Genomic DNA, 24,347 nt, shown 5'->3' with positions numbered 1-24,347 from the left:
AGAGAAAAAGAGTAATATAGATACAGAGAAAAGAGTAATCCGAAAAAAGTAAAGAGATACAGAGAAAAGAGTAACCAAAACAGAATAAAGGGATACAAAGAAAAGAGTAATCAGAGCAGAGTAAAAAGATAAAGAGAAAAGAGTAATATAATAAAGAGAAATGGTTTGAGCTAAGATGTTGTAAAAGTGAAAGATGTAAAGTTTGTATATAGTATGAATGAATAGAGAAAGAAAGAGGTACTGCATAAGAATGTGAAAGTGATGAATGATAATGAGAATGATTATGTAAGAATCTGCTGTAGAGAGGCAGTCAGATAGATGGTGGTACGACCACTGAGAACGCTTTCCTGGGATACCTTGCAATAATGTTTTGCTGTAAGACAGAGGTTGCTTACAGAGGTATCGAGATTAGTGTGCTCCTGTAAGACAGAGGTTGCTTGCAGTGAGTGTGTTGTTGCTCCTGTAAGACAGAGGTTGCTTACAGTGAGTGTGTTGTTCTCCTATAAGACAGAGGTTCCTTACAGTAAGTGTGTTGGGCGTATATCGGCTAATAGGTGCCGCCCTGCAAGACAAAGGTTACTTGCAGTGGATTTTGCCAACAAGAAAGCCTTATCCAGACAGAGGTTGTTGGGAAACGTCGGGAGCCGGTATGTAACCGACAGATGAGCTCATTACCTGCACTAGGGCTAGACATGCATCATATTTGGTTGCGCATTTCCTCTAAGATGATTGTTGTTTGAATGTATGCCTTATTTGTTTTCATTCTATTCTCTGTATCTGTGTTTTATTTTCTTGTATTCTTTTGTTTGTGTTTTGCTTCTTGTTTTCTCTATTTTCTCTATTTATCTGTTTCTTCTATCTACTACTTCTCGATATTCTGCTATTTATCTGCTAAACAACACGGAATTAATGAACTTAACTAATAACCCCGATCCTACTAAGAACTCCCCAGTTCTCACCGCTTCTCTCTTCCTTCCCCCTTCAGATGGAAGCATGTGTACCCTTCCGTAGTTTGTTGATGACTATTCTGCAAAGAGGATTCCGCTCTAGGTAGTCTTCTTAGTCTAGAGTGAAGTCCGTTACCTGTTTATATGTATATACTGTGAAACCAGCTAACATCTGCACCCCGTTCGTATGTGAACTTTAACCTAAACCCTGTGTACGAGACTCCTGTTATGTGGCTACGTGATGAAGTACCAGGGAGACATCATATGACAACGTATGATCGTGCAGAAGAGTAGTAAACAATCTTCCACCTTTTGATGACATTCCACCTGACTTGAGTTTTGAAGACTTAGAACATACTTTCCCTCGCTTTAGTAGTTTAGAGGGAATAGGTGAGTATAGAGTCTAGGCTAGCCTAGGTGCCAGCATAGGGACTTCTTGAACAGGTCAGGGCATGGGATGGTGTATGTATATATATGTATATAGATGTTATTTAGCTATATCTAGGGGCGTTCTAACTAAAAGGGTATACTCTAATAAAGGCTGGATCACGGAATGTTATCAACTACTTGAGATGTATTTATGTGTGGATGTTTATAACTGTTTTATCTATTATTATTTGTGAATTGCTTATGAATGATTCTGTTTACTAACCCAAACATTTTCAAAAAAAAGTACCTCGCAAACTAATTACGCTTTTAACAACAAATCAGGCTCATATAATAAATAATAGATAATAATTTGGATGACAAATTGGTAGCTCTCAGTTTTCGGTATGTCCTAGGCGTATTGAAAATTGGGTTGTTACAATTTGGTATCAGAGCAGTTCGTTCCCAGTAGAGCCTGGGGAGTGGACTGACTATGCTTTACTACATACTCTGCTTGTATGTCTCATGCCGTTAGGGTATCTTAAAGATACATTTGGCATGAATGTCTATGAGTGCTCATTTTGGGAATGTTCGTGCTTAACTTGAGATATTAAGACTGATCACCTTAATATTGATTGTTTGGTACGGATAAGACCTCAATGACTGTGAAAAGGCATGGTTTAATCGAGCTCCGAATGACGAATCGATGTGAGCCACAGCTATCTTTATAGCTGTTATGATCTCCATGGCTATGGCTATGTTAGATTGCTGTAAGGAACGAACCTACCTCGTCGTCAGAATGGCTTGAAGAAAATAGACTGCTTGAAGATGGATTCTTGTACGTGGCTGAAATTTTGAGGGCTAAATTTTCTTTTAGGAGGGTAGAATGTAACAAACCCGTTTTTCGAGTACGTGAAATCTTTTCTAAAGGCACGGATTTCTCCGGAAGATCAGTAAAGGGAACACCTCTTATATATCATCAAGTATCTCAATCCTCATTGTCATTATGTCATCTTTAAGCTAGAACCTTTTTTAGGCAAGCTCGATAACGTAGTCACGAAGAACCTAATTTTTGAACAGTATCGGTTAGGAGTTTTGATTCTAGTTTTCATAAATAGTCTCTATTTAATGAACCGGACTCGATTAATGAGAGAAGAGAGATAATTTTATAATATTATCATTACATTAGTATTAGAAGATGATTGAATGATATTATAAGGTTACCTGGTCTGTTTTAGTTAAAAACAGGAAATCGGTTTAACCAGGTTCACAGTTTACTGGTGCAGCTTAGCACCAGCACTCTCTGATGACTTTAGCAATGCTAAGGCCTGATTATACATGTTTTATTCTCATAATAAATATGTTACTATAGTGTCATTTATGCTAGTAGCTCAGAAAATAATTTTTAGAGATGTTTTTAGAAGTGTTCCGATACATCTAGTTTTAGTAGTTATACACCTGAGATATTTTAATATTATTTTAATACACCTCCAAGCCAACCAATCAAAACTCACCTTACACCTCCAAGACACTCCAAGGCTGGTCATTTACTCCCTTTGGCCGAAATTTAAAGGAGAGAAAAGAGAGAAAACTTCATGAACACTTAATCTTCAAAGCTTGATTTCTTCTGAACTAAAACTCAAATCAAAATTCCGATTTCACCAAAATGATACTCTCTTCTTCCTCTACATAATCATATGACTTATCAAGGGTATAATTAAGGTGATATGGCTGTCTCCCTCCCTCTTCAATTCGGTTTTCAAGGAAACATGCTTAAACATGTATTTTCTTGATGTTCTTCCTTAGGAATCATGTTTAACTTGACTTGAGGGCCAAGAAACGTGATTTTTCAGCAAGTCTAAGGTTCAAAATCACCTCCTAACATGCTGAGTGAGATTTGGTTTGTTGAGGATTTTTGGATTTAAAGTTGTTCTTGATGTGATTTAGGAGGTAAAACTGCTTAAGGACAAGCTGAAATTCTAACCGAATTTAGAAAAGCAAAACCAGGTAGGGTGTGACGAATTTAATCTTGATTGGCTGTGTTTGAGATGTGTGATTATGATATAGTTTGGTTATGCTTGAAATTGATTGCTTATATGAGTTATTCTTGGTGAAAGTTTGTTGAAATTTTGATGAAATTTGATGATATTCAAGGTATGAATGTTGTTCTTGAGGGCTGCTAGAAAAACGAACCCTAGTCCTTAAATTGGGGTTCAATTTGTGTTAAAATCATGTATAAAAGATGGGGTTTTAGTGGCTGGGAATTTATTTTGAATTTTGGTAAAAATCGGTTGCAAAAAAGACTGAAAACGGGTAAAAACAGAGAAATAATCTGAAGAATTTACGAAGAACACGAAGAACACTTTGAGTGTGGTGAGGAACATTGAAGAACACCTTTTAGATCTTAGAAAGGGCAAGAAAGTAATTATTTTGGTGTTTGAGGGGTTATTTGGTAATTTCTGAAAGTTAGGGTGGTTAAAGTAGAAATATTAAAAGATACGGGTAGTAAAAAGTGAATTTTTAAAGGTTAAAGGTTAAAGTAAAGTTAATTTTCGAAAATTTAATGATAAAATAATAAATAATAATAAACTATTAAATAATAATATTTAATTAGAAATAATATTTTAATAAAAATAATAAAATAATGCAGAAAAGGCAGTTTTCTGTAAAAGTTTTAAAAAGACAACTATAGGTGCAGAATCTCATAATTACCTTCATAAAACACTTAGGGAGTGGTAATAACATGATAGTGAGGCAAAGATAAAGGAAAGATAAGAAGTTAAAGAAAAGATAAAAATCAAGGAAAAGTCTGTAAAGTTTTAATGACATAAAAACAAATAGAGATTAGTAAACGAACTAGGGCAACATAGTTAGTTCTTGAGTTTCGACTAGGGTTAGGTATAATATGAAAAGTTAAACTATTTCAGTATAGACTTAATGAACCTATACTTGGGACAGGCTAACTATTCATACCGAAATTTACATAAGCTTTAAATACATACGTAAAGCAGAGAAGTCAAAGCAGAGTAGAGAAACACAGAAGATCAGAACAACCAGAGTAAAGTAAAGAGATAAAGAGAAAAAGAGTAATATAGATACAAAGGAAAGAGTAATCAGAGAAAAGTAAAGAGATACAGAGAAAAGAGTAACCAAAGCAGAACAAAGGGATACAGAGAAAAGAGTAATCAGAGCAGAGTAAAAAGACAACGAGAAAAGAGTAATATAATAAAGAGAAATGGTTTGAGCTAAGATGCTGTAAAAGTGAAAGATGTAAAGTTTGTATATAGTATGACTGAACAGAGAAAGAAAGAGGTACTGCATAAGAATGTGAAAGTGATGATAAATAATGAGAATGATAATGAATGATGATAGTGAGAATGATTATGTAAGAATCTGCTGTACAGAGGCAGTCAGATAGACGGTGGTACGACCACTGAGAACGCTTTCCTGGGATACCTTGCTATAATGCTTTGCTATAAAACAGAGGTTGCTTACAGAGGTATCGAGATTAGTGTGCTCCTATAAGACAGAGGTTGCTTTCAGTGAGTGTGTTGTTGCTCCTGTAAGACAGAGGTTGCTTACAGTGAGTGTGTTGGGCATATATCGGCTAATAAGTGCCGCCCAGCAAGACAAAGGTTGCTTGCAGTGGATATTGCCAACAGGAAAGCCTTATCCAGACAAAGGTTATTGGTTTACGTCGGGAGCGGGTATGTAACCGACAGATGAGCTCAATACCTGCACTAGGGCTAGACATGAATCATATTTGGTCGCGCATTTCCTCTGTTATGATTGTTGTTTGAATGTATGCCTTCTTTGTTTTCATTCTATTCTCTGTGTCTGTGTTTTGTTTTCTTGTATTCTTTTGTTTGTGTTTTGCTTTTTATTTTCTCTATTTTCTCTATTTATCTGTTTCTTCTGTCTACTGCTTCTCGGTATTTTGCTATTTATCTGCTAAACAACACGAAATTAATGAACTTAACTAATAACCCCGGCCCTACTAAGAACTCCCCAGTTCTTACCCTTTCTCTCTCTCTTCCCCCTTCAGATGGAAGCATGAGTACCCTTTCGTAGTTTGCTGATGACTATTCTGCAAAGAGGATTCTGCTCTAGGTAGTCTTCTGAGTCTAGAGTGAACTCCATTACCTGTTTATATGTATATACTGTGAAACCAGCTAACATCTGCACCCCGTTCGTATGCAAACTTTAACCTAAACCCTATGTACGAGACTCCTGTTATGTGGCTACGTGATGAAATACCAGTGAGACATCATATGACAACGTATTATCGTGCAGAAGAGTAGTAAACGATCTTCCACCTTTTGATGACATTCCACTTGACTTGAGTTTTGAAGACTTAGAACATACTTTCCCTCACTTTAGTAGTTTAGAGGGACTAGGTGAGTATAGAGTCTAGGCTAGCCTAGGTGCCAGCTTAGGGACTTCTTGAACAGGTCAGGACCTGGGATGTTGTATGTATATATATGTATATAGATATTATTTAGCTATATTTAGGGGTGTTCTAACTAAAAGGCTATACTCTAATAAAGGCTGGATCACGTAATGTTATCAACCGCTTGAGATGTATTTATGTGTGGTTGTTTATAACCATTTTATCTATTATTATTTGTGAATTGCTTATGAATGATTATGTTTATTAACCCAAACATTTAAAAAAAAAAGTACCTCGCAAACTAATTACACTTTTAACAACGAATCAAGCTCATATAATAAATAATAGATAATAATTAGGATGACAAATTGGTAGCGCTCAGTTTCCGGTATGTCCTAGGCGTATTGAAAATTGGGTCGTTACATTTGTAGTCTATACACATGCGTCATCCAGTCACTGTTCTTGTTGGTATAAACTCATTTCTTTCATTTTGCACAACTGTGATTCCTCCCTTATTGGGAACAACTTGAACCGAACTCACCTAAGGGCTGTCTGAGATAGGGTAAAAATCACCCCTACTTGCCATAACTTCAGCACTTCCTTTTCACTACCTCTTTTATTGATGGATTCAACCTTCTTTGTGGCTGTATTGAGGGCTTGGCATCCTTCTCAAGAAGGATTTTGTGCATGCACATAGAAGGGCTGATTCCCTTTAAGTCTGAATGTGTCCACCTTATGGCATCCTTGTGTTGTTTCAACACCTTAATGAGCTCCACCTCTTGTTCCTTGTTCAAGGCTGAATTGATGATTACTAAAAAGTATTATTGTTCCCCAAGCAGGCATACTTCATGGTTGGGGGCAGGATCTTCAACTCCAGCTTTAGTGCTTCCACTTTCTCTTTGTTTCCCTTGTCTAGCATGATTGAACCTTCCATGCTTTCTTGTGGTAATTCGCTACATGATGTTTGTTGCTCTTGCTCCATTGCATCATCAAATTGATCTTCTTCTAGGACTCCTTGAACCAATTTCTTCATTATGTCTACCATCATACATTCTCCAATGGATTCCTTTGCGTAACTCATGGCAGTAAAAACGTTGAATACCATCTTTTCATCATGTAGCCGTATGACTAATTCTCCCTTTTGTACATCAATTATAGCCCTAGCTGTTGCCAAGAATGGCCTCCCTAGTATGATTGATGCATTAGCCTCTTCTTCTATATCAAGCACTACAAAATCAGTTGGGAAGATAAACTCTCCCACCTTAACCAACAAGTCCTCAACTACTCCATGGGGAAAGTTGAATGTTCTGTCAGCTAGTTGAAAGGCCATCCTTGTTAGTTTGGCCTCTTCAATTCTCATTCTCTTCATCATGGCCAAGGACATAAGGTTGATACTAGCTCCTAGGTCACACAATGCTTTCTCAATGCTAATATCCCCTATAATGCATGGAAATTGGAAGCTCTCAGGATCCTTCATCTTTTGGGGAAGCTTATTTTGTATGATGGCACTACATTCCTCTGTGAGCACTATAGTTTCCTTTTCTCCCCAGTTTTTTTTCTTAGTGATGAGCTCTTTTAGAAACTTGGCATAGAGTTGCATTTGCTCTAATGCTTCAACAAAAGGTATGTTAATTTGAAGCTTCTTAAAGACCTCCAAGAACCTAGAAAACTAGCTGTCCTTCCCATCTTTTCTCAGCCTTTATGGGTAGGGTGCCTTTGGTACATAGGGCTTCAAGACTTGCTTTGGTAGGGCTGGGGTATGTATCTATTCTTCCTCTTTGATATTTGAGTCATTGGCAGCCTCTTCTTCTTACAAGTTATAGCTTGAAGATGCCCCTTTCACCACCATCCCATTTCTTAATGTGATGGCCTTACATTTCCATCTTGGGTTAATCATGGTATCACTTGGGAATGCATTTGTAGACATGGGCATCTGGTTGGATAGGTATCTAAATTGTGCTTCTAGTTTTGTGATTACTGTTCCTTAGTTCTTTATATTAGATCTGACCTCTTCTTAGTATGCATCTATCTTTTTATCAGTGTGTGCTTGTCTCTCTGTGGCAGTAGTAATATTTTCTACCATTCATGTCATGGCTTCCAATCTTGCAAATTTGTCACTGTCATCACATGGTTGTGGGGTTGAGGATGATGTGTTTTGAGAATGGTTGCTATGTGATTGTTAGTTGGATTGGAAAGGGGTATTATGTGAGTTGTGGTAGGATCTATGATTGTGTGATTGATGGCTAGGGTTGTTATATTGGTTAGAGTGGTATGGCTTATGGTCATGGGATTGGTTTTGCTGGTTTTTCCACCCAAAATTTGGGTGGTTCTTCCATCCTGGGTTGTAGGTTTGGCATTGGGATCATATGGTTGTCTAGGTGGACTGTTCACATAGTTGGCCCGCTCTCATTCATATTCAGCTTTCAGACTAGCTCCTTCTTGTATTGATGCTTGAGTGTTGATTGCTGAGACTTGATTCCTCTCCATTTGCTTAGTTAGAGTTGCCAATTTTGCTGTGATCTCCTTGTTTTGAGCTAGCAGAGCATCCATCTAGTTTAGCTCCATTACTCCCCTCCTTGGGTTCCTATCGGAGTCATAGAAATACTCATTGTTAGCTACAGTTTCTATGATATCTATGGCCTCTTCAATTGTCTTCTTGGTATTGAAGGAGCCTCATGAAGAGTGATCTAAAGCCTTTTTTGCCTCTTGAGACAATCGTTCATAGAAAATGTGCAGCTGCACCCACTCATTGAACATGTCCGGAGGGCATTTTCTTGTTAGCTCTTTATATCTCTCCCAAGCTTCATAGAGAGTCTCTCCATCTTATTGTCTGAATGTTTGTAGCTTAGTTCTCAACTTGATAACTCTTTGGAGAGGATAAAATTTTTCCAAGAACTTATTCACCACCTATTCCCAAGTTATCAAACTCTCTTTTGGAAAAGATTCCAGCCACTTGGATGCTTTGTCCCTAAAAGAAAAGGGGAACAAAAGCAGTCTATAGGTGTCAGGGTGAATACCATTAGCCTTCACTGTGTCATAGATTCTCAAGAAGGTAGTTAGATATTGATTTGGATCTTCTTGAGCATTTTTTCCGAATGAGCAGCTACTCTGAACAAGAGTGATTAGCTGTACTTTGAGCTCAAAATTGTTGGCATGTATGGTAGGTTTCAAGATGATGCTCCCACAATTTCCAGGATTGGGATTAATGAAGGAGCCTAATACTCTTCTCTCTTGTGGGGGAGCATGGTTGCCCACTACTTTATATTGATGATTGTATGCTTCACACTCCATATTTTGGGTTGGATTCTCTTCTTCTTCTTCACCAACTACCCTTTTGCCTCTTGCCATTGCCTCTCTTTTCAGTCATAGAAACATCCTCTCAGGTTCAGAATTATAGGAGGTTACAACTCCTCTCCTCCATGTCATACACAACATAAAACACAATCTAAAACAAAGATGAACACCCTCTTGGAAGAAGGGTGGGTAAGTCAAGTTTGGTTGATGCAAAGCATCAAACAGTTAGTGTGCTTCTTGTTAGAATGGATATATATACAATGGATAATTGAAGATTCAAGCGCTAAAAGAAATAAAGAAGATAAGGAACTGAAATTAAAGGAATTAACAAAGTAAAGAATTTACTACAACGTCACCATAAACTTGATGACTAGAATTTACTACATCACTACAATAAATTCCTCTTGGCAAGTATACCAAATTATCATCAAGTAATAACTCACAATGATTGAGGTTGAATTCCACAGAGATTGATTGATTAAACAACTTTAGTCACTGGGTGAATTAGTCAAGCTAATCAAGAGTAATTGTTGAGTGCAGAATTCTAAATAACAGAATTGTAAATGACTTAAAAATAAAGGGAAGAAATAAAGTGCAGAATCATAAAGAACATGAAAGTAAATTGCAGAAATATAAATGATTGAATTGTAAACGAGGAATAGGTTGGTAGCAGAAATTAAAGAAAGCTATAAAGAATATGGAAAGATAAGGGTAGGGAAGACTCATTAGAGTTGGGAGATGTTGCTCTCTTTGGATCAAAATTTAGATTATCTCATCTTAAATCATGCAACTCATTGACCTCTTGGCAATCATGATTGATTGAACCCCAATTCCTTGGTGATTCAATCTCTCAAATCTTGATAATTAGCCAATTCCTTGGCCTAATTGCTCATGAAGAGAGACAAGTTTGGTTCTTAATTATATGTCACAGATCCAAATAATTGGATAGATTTTATGTCACCATATCCAATCCCAAAATCCAGGTCTACTCAATTTGAGAAGGGATTTCAAGCATGGTTTCATGTTTCCTTTTCCAAGGCTCCCATGAAACCCAAATCGCATTCAATATCTTTTTCAAGATAATTAAAAACTAAACATGAAGAAAGAAATTCCTTCTAGAATATCAAAGAGAGATGAAGAGAAGAAGAAATTCACTATCATTTAATCCTTCAAGTATAGTAGAGTTCCTTCCCCCAATGAGAGGGAGTTTAGCTACTCATTATTTAGAGAAAAGTACAAGAGATGGAAGAAGATGAAGTAAATAAAGTCAAAGTTCCAACCTAATGACCAACCCCTTTTTAGTACTATTCAAGGAGTATTTATACTACTCCTACTGGAAATGAAAATTACACCAGGAAAAGAAAATTACAGTTGAAACTAAAGAGAAAAACCACTAAATCGAGGCATGTGATTGGCGTGTGCGTGGCGTGTGACTGGTGTGCCACGCCCAGCTCAATAGCTTGGCTTGGCGTGCCACTCCTGGCTACCAAGTGGCACGCCCCCTTAGTGAAGCCGTCTTGGCGTGCCACGCCCATCTCTCAAGTGGCACGCCCATGATGCTTGTTGAACTGGCATGCCACGCTAAAGATCCAAAGTGGCATGCCCATATTGATATCTTCAAGCTCCTCTTCTAGACTTTTGAACTAGCGTGCCACGCCCTGCAATGGTGTGCCACGCACTTGTTAAGCTCATCACTCTTCTCCTCTGGTCACTTGTACTAGTGTGCCATACCTTCATTAAAGTCTCCAATCTCTTCTTTGGAAGTTTGAACTGGCGTGCGACGCCCATTGTGGTGTATGAACATTCCCTTCTGGTTCAGTAAGCTGGCGTGCCACACCCAGGACTTAAGTGGCATGCCAATTGATAGTTTGACTTTGCGTGCCACGCCTAAAGTCTCAAGTGGCACGCCTTCAATGAGTTCTTATCCCTTCTTCTCTAGAAGTTTGTATTGGCGTGCTACGCCTTTGACTTGGCATGCTGGTGCACGAAATTATGATCTCAATGGCGCCAACAACTTAGTACGCACAATTATAATCTCAACTCTTTTTCACAATTTCGCACAACTAACCAACAAGTGCACTGGGTCCTCCAAGTAATAAACCTTACGTGAGTAAGGGTCGATCCCATGGAGATTGTCGGCTTGAAGCAAGCTATGGTCACCTTGTAAATCTCAGTCAGGCGGATTCAAGTGGTTATGGAGTTTTAATAATTAAAATATAAATAAAACGTAAAATAAAGAAAGAGATACTTACGTAATTCATTGGTGGGAATTTCAGATAAGTGTATAGAGATGCCCCATCCCTTCTGAATCTCTGCTTTCCTACTGCCTTCATCCAATCCTTCATACTCCTTTCTATGGCAAGCTGTATGTTGGGTGTCACCGTTGTCAATGGCTACTTCCCGTCCTCTTAGTGAAAATGGTCTTCTACGGTTTCCCGCATGGCTAATCAACTGTTGGTTCTCGATCGTGTAGGAATAGGATTTACTATCCTTTTGCATCTGTCACCACGCCCTACAGTCGTGAGTTTGAAGCTCGACACAGTCATCCCATCCCAGATCGTACTCGGAATACCACAGATAACATTTAGACTTTCCGGATCTCAAGAATACTACCAATGGATTCTAGCTTATACCACGAAGACTCTGATCTCACGGAATGGAAGGCTCTGTTGTCAGGAGAGGCAACCATGCGTCGGGGACCAAGAATCCAAGAGATACACACTCTAGCTTTCGCATGTAGAACAGAAGTGTTTGTCAGGCACGCGTTCATGAGTGAGAATGGTGATGAGTGTCACAGATCATCACATTCATCAGGTTGAAGTGCGAATGAATATCTTAGAATAAGAATAAGCATCAATTGAATAGAAAACAGTAGTACTTTGCATTAATACTCGAGGAACAGCAGAGCTCCACACCTTAATCTATGGTGTGTAGAAACTCCACCGTTGAAAATACATAAGAACAAGGTCTAGGCATGGCCGAATGGCCAGCCTCCCCAAATAGCATGTGAATACGAAAAATAGGGAAAAAGACCCCTTGTACAATAGTAAAAAGTTCTACTTATACTAAACTAGTTAATAGGGTTACAGAAATGAGTAAATGATGCAGAAATCCACTTTCGGGCCTACTTGGTGTGTGCTTGGGCTGAGCATTGAAGCTTTCACATGTAGAGGTCTTCCACAGAGTTGAACGCCAGTTTGTAACTTCTTTCTGGCGCTTAACTCTGCTTTGCAACTTGTTTTTAGCGTTTAACGCCAGAATAGGGCAGAAAGCTGACGTTAAACGCCAATTTGCATCGTCTAAACTTGGGCAAAGTATGGACTATTATATATTTCTGGAAAGCCCTGGATGTCTAATTTCCAACGCAATTAAGAGCGTGCCATTTGGACTTCTGTAGCTTCAAAAATTCTATTTCGAGTGCAGGGAGGTCAGAATCCAACAACATCAACAGTCCTTTGTCAGCCTCTAAATCAGATTTTTGCTTAGGTCCTTCAATTTCAGCTAGAAAATACCTGAAATCACAGAAAAACACACAAACTAATAGTAAAGACCAGAAATGTGAATTTTGCTTAAAAAATAATAAAAATATACTAAAAACTAACTAAATCATACTAAAAACTATGTAAAAATAATGCCAAAAAGCGTATAAATTATCCGCTCATCACAACACCAAACTTAAATTTTTGCTTGTCCCTAAGTAACTAAAAACAAAATAGGATAAAAAGAAGAGAATATACAATGAATCCCACAATATCAATGAAACTTAGTCCCAATTAGATGGGCGGGGCTAGTAGCTTTTTGCTTCTGAACAGTTTTGGCATGTCACTTTATCCTTTGAAATTCAGAATGATTGGCATCTATAGGAACTTAGAATTTTAGATAGTTATATTGATTCTCCTAGTTCAGTATTTTGATTCTTGAACATAGTTACTTTATGAGTCCTGGCCGTGGCCCTAAGCACTTTGTTTTCCAGTATTACCACCGGATACATAAACGCCACAGACACATAACTGGGTGAACCTTTTCAGATTGTGACTTAGCTTTGCTAAAGTCCCCAGTTAGAGGTGTCCAGAGCTCTTAAGCACACTCTTTTTGCTTTGGATCACGACTTTAACCACTCAGTCTCAAGCTTTTCACTTGGACCTGCATGCCACAAGCACATGGTTAGGGACAACTTGATTTAGCCGCTTAGGCCTGGATTTTATTTCCTTGGGCCCTCCTATCCATTAATGCTCAAAGCCTTAGATCCTTTTTACCCTTTCCTTTTGGTTTAAAGGGCTATTGGCTTTTTCTGCTTGCTTTTTCTTTTTCTTTCTTTTTCTTTTTTTTGCCACTTTTTTTTCGCAAGTTTTTTCTTTTTTTTTTCATTGCTTTTTCTTGCTTCAAGAATCAATTTCATGATTTTTTAGATTATCAATAACATTTCTCTTTGTTCATCATTCTTTCAAGAGCCAACAATTTTAACATTCATAAACAACAAGATCAAAATTATGCATTGTTCAAGCATTCGTTCAGAAAACAAAAAGTATTGCCACCACATCAAAATAATTAAACTAATTTCAAGATAAAATTTGAAATCTAAGTACTTCTTTTTCTTTTGTAATTAAGCACATTTTTCATTTAAGAGAGGTGAAGGATTCATGGAATTATTCATAGCTTTAAGACATAGACACTAGACACTAATGATCATGTAGTGAAGACACAAAACATAGCCAAACATAAAGCTCAAAACCAAAAACAAAAAAATAAATAGACAAGAAGATTCAGGAATGAGTCCACCTTAGTGAGGGTGGCGTCTTCCTCTTGAAGAACCAAGGGTGCTCTTGAGCTCCTCTATGTCTCTTCCTTGCCTTTGTTGCTCCTCCCTCATAGCTCTTTGATCTTCTCTAATCTCATGGAGAATGATGGAGTGCTCTTGGTGCTCCACCCTTAGTTAGTCCACGTTGTAACTCAAGCTTTCCAAGGAGGTGTTGAGTTTTTTACAATAGTTGTGTGGAGGAAATTGCATCCCTTGAGGCATTTCAGGGATTTCTTGATGAGAATCTTCGTCATGCTCTTGTTGAGGTCCATGAATGGGCTCTCTTGTTTGCTCCATCCTTTTCTTAGTGATGGGCTTGTCCACTTTAATGAGGATGTATCCTTCTATGTCAATCCCAGCTAAATTGCATAGATGAAAAATGAGATGAGGAAAGGCTAACCTTGCCAAGGTGGATGACTTGTCAGCCACCTTGTAGATTTCTAGAGGTATGATCTCATGAACTTCCACTTCCTCCCCAATCATGATACTATGGATCATGATGGCCCGATCCATAGTCACTTCAGATCGGTTGCTAGTAGGAATGATGGAGCGTTGGATGAACTCCAACTATCCTCTAGCCACAAGCTTAAGGTCCAGTCTTCTCAATTGAACCGGATTGCCTCTTGAGTCTCTTTTCCATTGAGCTCCTTCCACACATATGTCCATGAGGACTTGATCCAACCTTTGATCAAAGTTGACCCTTCTAGTGTAGGGGCGTGCGTTATCTTACATAATTGGCAAGTGGAACGCCAACGTTACATTTTCCGGACTGAAATCTATGTATTTTTCCCGAACCATTGTAAGCTAATTCTTTGGATTCAGGTTTATACTTTGATCATGGTTCCTAGTGATCCATGCATTGGCATAGAACTCTTGAACCATTAAGATTCTGACTTATTGAATGGGGTTGGTAAGAACTTCCTAACCTCTTCTTCGGATCTCATGTCAGATCTCCGGATACTTATTTTTCTTGAGCATGAAAGGGACTTCAGGGATTACCTTCTTCATGGCCACAACTTCATTGAAGTGGTCTTGATGGACCTTTGAGATTAATCTCTCCATCTCCCATGACTCGGAGATGGAAGCTTTTGCCTTCCCTTTCCTTTTTCTAGAGGTTTCTTCGGCCTTAGGTGCCATAAATGGTTACGAAAAAATAAAAGGCAATGCTTTTACCACACCAAACTTAAAAGGTTTGCTCGTCCTCGAGTAAAAGAAGAAAGAAAGAAGGGGAAGAAGAAGAAAAATGAAAGAGATGGAGGGAGAAGTGAATTCGGCCAAGATGGTGGAATTGTGTTTATGTTGTGTGAATATGAAGGAGTAGTGAGGGGTTTATATAGGGGTGAGGGGAGGGTTGGATTTTGGTCATTAGGGTTGGGTTTGGGAGGGAAAAGTGTTTGAATTTGAAAGTGAGGTAGGTGGGGTTTTTGGGGAAGAGATATGGAGGTGATTGGTGAAGAGGTGATGGAGAAGAGTGAATGAGTTGATTGGTGAGGGGTATTTGGGGAAGAGTGTTGTGGAAGGGTAGGTGGGGATCCTATAGAGTCTACAGATCCTAAGGGGTAAAGGATGTATCATCCCTACTCCTATTAGGTGTGTAAACGCCCTTACAGTGCAATCCTGGCGTCTAACGCCAGATTGCTGCTTGTTTCTAGCGTTAAATGCCAGCTTTAATTCCTTTCCTGGCGTTAAACGCCAGGCTTTGGCATTTAACACCAAATTGTAGTCTGTTTCTGGCGTTTAACACCAGTCTGGTGCTTGTTTCTGGCGTTTAACACCCAGAATGGTGCCAGACTGGGCGTTAAACGCCCATTCTGCTACCTTTACTGGCGTTTAAATGCCAGTAAGTCTCTCCTCTAGGGTGTGCTATTTTTAATGCTATTTTTATTTTTCTTAGATTTTTGCCGTTGTTTTTGTGACTCCACATGATCATCAACCTAAAAAAAAGAAAATAACATAAAATAACATAGATAAATAAAAATTGGGTTGCCTCCCAATAAGCGCTTCTTTAATGTCAATAGCTTAACAGTAGGCTCTCATGGAGCCTCATAGATATTCAGAGCATTGTTGGGACCTCCCAACACCAAACTTAGAGTTTGGATGTGGGGGTTCAACACCAAACTTAGAGTTTGGTTGTGGCCTCCCAACACCAAACTTAGAAGTTGACTGTGGGGGCTTTGTTTGACTCTGTATTGAGAGAAGCTTTTCTTGCTTCCTTTCCATGGTTATAGAGGGAGATCCTTGAGTTTTAAACACAAGGTAGTCCTCATTCAATTGAAGGATCAACTCTCCTCCACATCAATCACAGCTTTTTTTGTGGCTAGGAAGGGTCTTCCAAGGATAATAAATTCATCCTCATGCTTCCCAGTGTCTAGGATTATAAAATTAGCAGGGATGTAAAGGCATTTGACCCTTACTAGCACGTCCTCTACCTATCCATAAGCCTTTTTCATGGGTTTGTCTGCCATCTATAATGAGAATTTGGCAGCCTGTACCTCAAAGATTTCCAGTTTCTCCATTACAGAGAGTGGCATTAAGTTTATGCCTGACCCCAGGTTACACAGAGCCTTCTCAAAGGTCATGGTGCCTATGGTATAGGGAATCAAGAATTTACCAGGATCCTTGGTGCACGAAATTGCAATCACACTTTTGCAATCCCGCACAACTAACCAGCAAGTGCACTCGGTCGTCCAAGTAATACCTTACGTGAGTAAGGGTCGATCCCACGGAGATTGTCGGCTTGAAGCAAGCTATGGTTATCTTGTAAATCTTAGTCAGGATATCAAAGATTATCAGGGTTGATTGTGAAAAGTAAAAGAACATGAAATAAGTACTTGTTTTGCAGTAATGGGGAACAGGTTGAGGTTTTGGAGATGCTCCATCTTCTGAATCTCTGCTTTCCTACTGTCTTCTTCATCAAACACGCAAGGCTCCTTCCATGGCAAGCTGTATGCAAGGGTTTCACCGTTGTCAGTGGCTACCTCCCATCCTCTCAGTGGAAATGTTCAACGCACCCTGTCACGGCACGGCTATCCATCTGTCGGTTCTCAATCAGGCCGGAATAGAATCCAGTGATTCTTTTGCGTCTGTCACTAACGCCCAGCCTTCAGGAGTTTGAAGCTCGTCACAGTCATTCAATCATTGAATCCTACTTAGAATACCACAGACAAGGTTTAGACCTTCCGGATTCTCTTGAATGCCGCCATCAATTCTAGCTTATACCACGAAGATTCTGATTAAAGAATCCAAGAGATATCTACTCAATCTAAAGTAGAACGGAGGTGGTTGTCAGGCACGCGTTCATAGTTGAGAATATGATGAGTGTCACGGGTCATCATATTCATCCGGGTTAAGAACAAGTGATATCTTAGAACGGAAGCAAGCATGATTGAATAAGAAATAGTAGAAATTGCATTAATCCATCAAGACACAGCAGAGCTCCTCACCCCCAACCATGGGGTTTAGAGACTCATGCTGTAAGAAGTACACAAAGAAACGTGTAAAATGTCATGAGGTACAGATACAATGTCAAAAGATCCTATTAATAGTAAGCTAGTAACCTAGGGTGTACAGAAATGAGTAAATGACTTAAAAATCCACTTCTGGGTCCACTTGGTGTGTGCTTGGGCTGAGCATTGAAGTTTTCATGTGTAGAGACCTTTTCTGGAGTTAAACGCCAGCTTTCATGCCAGTTTGGGCGTTTAACTCCAATTTTTATGCCAGTTCCAGCGTTAAACGCTGGAAATTCTGAGGCTGATTTGCAACGCCGGTTTGGGCTATCAAATCTCGGGCAAAGTATGAACTATTATACATTGCTGGAAAGCCCAGGATGTCTACTTTCCAACGCCGTTGAGAGCGCGCCAATTGGGCTTCTGTAGCTCCAGAAAATCCACTTCGAGTGCAGGGAGGTCAGAATCCAACAGCATTTGCAGTCCTTTTCAGCCTCTAAATCAGATTTTTGCTCAGATCCCTCAATTTCAGCCAGAAAATACCTGAAATCATAGAAAAACACACAAACTCATAGTAAAGTCCAGAAAAGTGAATTTTAACTAAAAACTAATAAAAATATACTAAAAACTAACTAAATCATACTAAAAACATACTAAAAATAATGCCAAAAAGCGTATAAATTATCCGCTCATCACAACACCAAACTAAAAATCAAATAAGATAAAAAGAAGAGAATATACTATAGACTCCAAATTATCAATGAAACTTAGCTCCAAATTAGATGAGCGGGACTAGTAGCTTTTTGCCTCAGAACAGTTTTGGCATCTCACTTTATCCTTTGAAGTTCAGAATGATTGGCATCTTTAGGAACTCAGAACTCAGATAGTGTTATTGATTCTCCTAGTTAAGTATAATGATTCTTGAACATAGCTAGTGTATGAGTCTTGGCTGTGGCCCAAAGCACTCTGTCTTCCAGTATTACCACCGGATACATACATGCCACAGACACATAATTGGGTGAACCTTTTCAGATTGTGACTCAGCTTTGCTAGAGTCCCCAATTAGAGGTGTCCAGGGTTCTTAAGCACACTCTTTTTGCCTTGGTTCACAACTTTATTCCTTTCTTTTTCCTTCTTTTTCTTTTTCTTTCTTCTTTTTTTTTCGAAATATATATATATATATATATATATATATATATATATATATATTTTGTATTCACTGCTTTTTCTTGCTTCAAGAATCAATCTTATGATTTTTTAGATCCTCAATAACAGTTCTCTTTTTCCTCATTCTTTCAAGAGCCAACAAATTTTAACATTCTCAAAACAACAAATTCAAAAGATATATGCACTGTTCAAGCATTCATTCAGAAAACAAAAAGTATTGTCACCACATCAAACTAATTCAACTAGTTTCAAGGATAAATTCGAAATCCTGTACTTCTTGTTCTTTTGTGATTAAAGCATTTTTCATTTAAGAGAGGTGATGGATTCATAGGACATTCATATCTTTAAGGCATAAACATTAAATTTTATTAATTATGAATTAAGAAAAAGACTCAAAAAATAGAAAACAAACAAAAATTTAAATAGGCTCCTAATGATAGAGGTTTTCACAGAGTTAGGACTCAACAACCTTGATTTTGAGAAGTGGATGCTCCCTCAAATTGAGGGGAGAACTTTTGGCGTTTCAGTTCTTGAAGTTCACGCCCCTGCTTCTCTTGTTCCTTCAGCAATTTACAGAGCATGCAGTTCTGATTCTGCTGTTCTTCCTTAAGTTGCTCCATAGTCTCTTGCAACTTGGTGATAGATGCTTCCAAGCTGGCCCAGTAGCCAATTTCAGGAAATTCAGGGAGGAACTCCTGCGCCCTCCTTTTGATAGAGTTGTCTTGTGTTTGTCCTTCCATTGACTTCTTGGTGATTGGATGTTCAATGGGAATGAATTCATCTACTCCCATCTTTACCCCAGCCTCTTTACAGAGCAAGGAATCAAGCTTGGGTAGGCCAGTTTGGCTTCAGTGGAATTCTTATTTGCAATTGTGTAGATCTCACAAGCAATCACATGATGAACCTCCACTTCTTTTCCAAGCATAATGCAATGAATCATCACTGCTCTCTTGATAGTGACCTCAGAACGGTTGCTAGTGGGCAATATGGAACGCCCAATAAAGTCTAGCCAACCTCTTGCAATTGGTTTGAGGTCTCCCCTCTTGATTTGGTTTGGGACACCCTTTGAATTGGTTATCCACTTAGTTCCAGGGAGGCATATGTCCTCTAGAACTTGATCCAACCCTTTATCTGCTCTCACCATTCTCCTATTAAAGGATTCAGGATCATCTTGCAGTTGAGGCAACTTGAAGATTTCTCTTATTTTGTCCAGATGAAAGTACATAACTTTCCCTCTGACCATGGTTCTGTAAGTATGGTAAGCAGTTCCAGTCATTCTCTGCTTATCTGTTAGCCATAGATTTGAGTAGAATTCCTGAACCATATTCCTTCCAACCTTTATCTCAGGATTGGTTAAAACTTCCCATCCTCTGTTTCAGATTTGCTCTTGGATCCCCGGATATTCATCTTCTTTCAGATCAAATTTTACTTCCGGGATCACTGACCTCAGACCCATTATTTTGTGATAATGGTCTTCATGTTCTTTGGTTAAGAACTTCTCTTGATTCCAATGATTCTTTGGATTATTCTCTTTCTTTCCTCTTAAATTGGTTTGTTTTCCCTTAGGAGCCATGATCTTGATGAATCTTGGCTTTAGTGATCACGGAAAAGCACACCAAACTTAGAGGTTTGCTTCTCCTCAAGCAAAAGAAAGGAAGGAGGAGAGAGAGGAGAAGAGCAAATTTGAATGGTGTGGGGGAATGGTGGGGCCGAACGTGTTTTTATAAGGAGGGGAAGGAGATTTCGAAAAAATTGAAAAGAGATTTGAGAAGATATGGAGAGAATTTGAGAAAAGGGTGAGTTTTTGAATAAGATTTGGGATTGATTTGAGAGGGATTTGAAGAATGATTTTGATTTGTGAGGATTTTAAAGTGAATGATGAAAGGTTGAGATGGGTTTATGTAGAAAAGTATGGGTAAGAAAAGGAAAGTTTGAAAAAAATTTGATTGGAAAACAAAATCTTGGTCCCCCCACCTTTCTGGCGTTAAACGCCCAGAATGGCATCCATTCTAGCGTTTAACGCCCATTTGTTGCCCATTGTAGGCGTTTAACGCCCAGCCAGGTGCCCTGGCTGGCGTTAAACGCCAGAATTCCCTTTGTCACTGGGCGTTTTGCTAAACGCCCAGGATGCTGCACACCTGGCGTTAAACGCCCAGCATGGTGCCCATTCTGGCGTTTAACGCCCAAAATGGCACCTTTACTGGCGTTAAACGCCCAGAATGGTACCCATTCTGGCGTTTAACGCCAAAATGCCCCTTACTGGCATTTTTTCGCCAGTAAGCTCTTTTTCTCTGCTTTTTGTGCTGAATCCTTCTGTAACTCTGTGAATTCCTTCATTTTTGATACTTGCCTTTGTAAAAACAAAACATATAACCTGCTAATGACTGGGTTGCCTCCCAGCAAGCGCTTCTTTACTGTCTTTAGCTGGACCTTTACTGAGAATCACTCAAGTCTCAGTTTTGAGCATTCCTGCTCAAAATTGCCTTCAAGATAATGCTTGATTCTTTGTCCATTAACAATGAACTTTTTGTCAGAATCAATATCCTGAAGCTCAACATATCCATATGGTGACACTCCTGTAATCACATACGGACCCCTCCACCGGGATTTAAGTTTTCCTGGGAACAATCTGAGCCTAGAGTTGAAGAGCAGAACTTTTTGTCCTGGCTCAAAGACTCTGGTTGACAACTTCTTGTCATGCCACTTCTTTGCCTTTTCCTTATAAATTTTTTGCATTTTCAAAGGCATTGAGTCTGAACTCCTCTAGCTCATTTAACTGGAGCAATCTTTTTTCACCAGCTAACTGAGCATCCATGTTTAGGAATCTGGTTTCCCAGTAGGCTTTATGTTCCAGTTCCACGGGCAGATGACAGGCCTTCCCATACACCAGTTGGTACGGAGAGGTTCCTATAGGAGTCTTGAATGCTGTTCTGTATGCCCACAGAGCATCATCCAAACTCTTTGCCCAATCCTTTCTTCGGGCTATCACCGTCCGTTCTAGGATTCTTTTTAGTTCTCTGTTAGAGACTTCAGCTTGCCCATTTGTCTGTGGATGATACGGAGTTGCCACTTTGTGGCTAATTCCATATCTGACCATAGCAGAGTATAGCTGTCTATTGCAGAAATGAGTGCCCCTGTCACTGATTAGTACTCTCGGAACACCAAACCTGCTGAAGATGTGTTTCTGGAGGAATTTCAGCACGGTCTTGGTATCATTAGTGGGTGTAGCAATTGCTTCTACCCACTTAGATACATAGTCCACTGCCACCAGAATGTAAGTGTTTGAGTATGATGGTGGGAATGGACCCATGAAGTCAATTCCCCATACATCAAACAACTCTATCTCTAATATCCCTTGTTGAGGCCTGGCATATTCGTGAGGCAAGTTACCAGCTCTTTGGCAACTGTCACAGTTACGCACAAACTCTCGGGAATCTTTATAGAGAGTAGGCCAGTAGAAGCCACATTGGAGGACTTTAGTGGCTGTTCGCTCACTTCCAAAATGTCCTCCATACTGTGATCCATGGCAGTGCCATAGGATCCTTTGTGCTTCTTCTCTGGGTACACATCTGCGGATTATTCCGTCTGTGATGAGCGGATAATTTGTATGCTTTTTGGCATTGTTTTTAGTATGTTTTTAGTATCTTTTAGTTAGTTTTTAGTATATTTTTATTAGTTTTTAATTAAAATTCACTTTTCTGGACTTTACTATGAGTTTGTGTGTTTTTCTGTGATTTCAGGTATTTTCTGACTGAAATTGAGGGTCCTGAGCAAAAATCTGATCCAGAGACAGAAAAGGACTGCAGATGCTGTTGGATTCTGACCTCCCTGCACTCGAAGTGGATTTTCTGGAGCTACAGAAGCCCAATTGGCGCGCTCTCAACGGCATTGAAAAGTAGACATCCTGGGCTTTCCAGCAATATATAATAGTCCATACTTTGTCCAAGATTTGATGGCCCAAACCCGCGTAGCAATCCGGCCTCAGAAATTCCAGCGTTAAACGCCGGAACTGGATTAAAAGTTGGAGTTAAACGCCCAAACTGGCATGAGAATGGCGTTTAACTCCAGAAAATGTCTCTACACATAAAAGCTTCAATGCTCAGCCCAAGCACACACCAAGTGGGCCGGAAGTGGATTTTTCTGTCATTTACTCATTTCTGTAAACCTTAGGATACTAGTTTACTACTTATAGGACCTTTTGACATTGTAATCAGAACCTTATGACCTATAACATTTTGTACACGTTCTTCCACAGTATGAGCCTCTAAACCCCATGGTTGGGGGTGAGGAGCTCTGCTGTGTCTTGATGGATTAATGCAATTACTACTGTTCTTATTCAATCATGCTTGCTTCCGTTCTAAGATAACACTTGTTCTTAATCCGGATGAATGTGATGATCCGTGACAATCATCATCATTCTCAAATATGAACATATGCCTGACAACCACCTGTTCTATCTTAGATTGAGTAGTTATCTCTTGGGTTCTTAATCGGAATCTTCGTGGTATAGGCAGGACCTGATGGCAGCATTCAAGAGAATCGGAAGGTCTAAACCTGTCTGTGGTATTCTGAGTAGGATTCAATGATGAATGACTGTGATGTGCTTCAAACCTGTAACCTACTGGGCGTTAGTGACAGACGCAAAAGAGTGATTCTATTCCGGTAGGGGAGGGAACCAAACCGGTGATTGGCGGCACTGTGACAGAGTGCTTTGCATTAGCTTTCACTGCGCGGATGGGAGGTAGTGCTGACAACAGTGAGACCCTACACGAGCTTGCCATGGAAGGAGACAGGCGTGTTCAATGAAGAAGACAGTAGGAAAGCAGAGATTCAGAAGATGGAGCATCTCCAAACCTCAACCCATTCTCCATTATGCAGTACAAGTAACCATTACATGTTCTTTTGCTTTTTACAATCAATCCTGATAATTTCTGATATCCTGACTAAGATTTACAAAATAACCATAGCTGCTTCAAGCCGACAATCTCGTGGGATCGACCCTTGCTCACGCAAGGTATTACTTGGACGACCTAGTGCACTTGCTGGTTAGTTGTGCGGGATTGCAAAAGTGTTATTGCAATTTCGTGCACCAAGTTTTTGGCGCCGTTGCCGGGGATTGTTCGAGTTTGGACAACTGACGGTTTATTTTGTTGCTTAGATTAGGACTGTTTTCTTTTGTTGGTTTAGAGTATTTAGTTGAGTCTAGTTCATATTCTAAGTTTGGTGTCAATTGCATGCTTTTTGTTTTTCTTCTTTTAATTTCGAAAAAAAGTGTTGATTTTCTAAAATTTTAAGTTTGGTGTCTTTTTGTGTTTTTCTCTTTCCTCTTTTAAAGAATCAAATCTTTTCATAAAAAAATTTTTCAATCATATCTTCTTAATTGCTGTTTTCAAAATCTTTTCTTTACTAATTGATTCAGTTCCCAATTTGCTTTGATCTATTTTATTCTTAATTTTCGAATTTTATTTTATTTTCCTTTTGTATTATTTTATTTTATTTTAATTTTCGGTTATTTCAAAAAAAAAAAAAAATAATAATAAAAAAAATAAACAAAATTCATCTCTTTGCAATTACTCATTTCCCTTTTGTCTATTATGGACTTAAGTGGAATTAATCAGTCCAGAAGGACTCTGGGGTCTTATGTAACCCCATTACAGCTGCATATGGGAGTAGCATCTGTATACCTCCCATCAAAGCAGCAGCTTTGAGCTAAACCCTCAACTCATTATCATAGTGCAGCAAAATTGCCAGTATTCGGTCTTCCAGAGGAAGAACCTACTGAGTTTCTGGCACAGTTCTTACAAATTGCTGACACAATACATGATAAAGAGATAGATCAGGATGTCTACAGACTGTTACTGTTTCATTTGCTGTAAAAGATCAAGCAAAAAGGTGGTTAAATAACCAACCTACAGCAAGCATAAAGACATGGAAACAGT

At 39.0% G+C, this 24,347-nt stretch overlaps 1 protein-coding gene across 1 annotated transcript; it reads right to left on the bottom strand.

The window, feature by feature from the left end:
* Positions 1–6,514: 6,514 nt before the first annotated feature.
* Positions 6,515–7,303, bottom strand: LOC130981506 (uncharacterized). The gene has a single exon (XM_057905101.1). The coding sequence runs from the start codon at positions 7,301–7,303 to the stop codon at positions 6,515–6,517; it is 789 nt and encodes a 262-aa protein (XP_057761084.1).
* Positions 7,304–24,347: the final 17,044 nt, after the last annotated feature.

The sequence above is a fragment of the Arachis stenosperma genome, chromosome 1 (genome assembly GCF_014773155.1).
Source record: "Arachis stenosperma cultivar V10309 chromosome 1, arast.V10309.gnm1.PFL2, whole genome shotgun sequence".
Taxonomy (NCBI): domain Eukaryota; kingdom Viridiplantae; phylum Streptophyta; class Magnoliopsida; order Fabales; family Fabaceae; genus Arachis; species Arachis stenosperma.
Note: the sequence above shows the minus strand (reverse complement) of the source record. Positions and strands in the feature narration are given on the sequence as shown.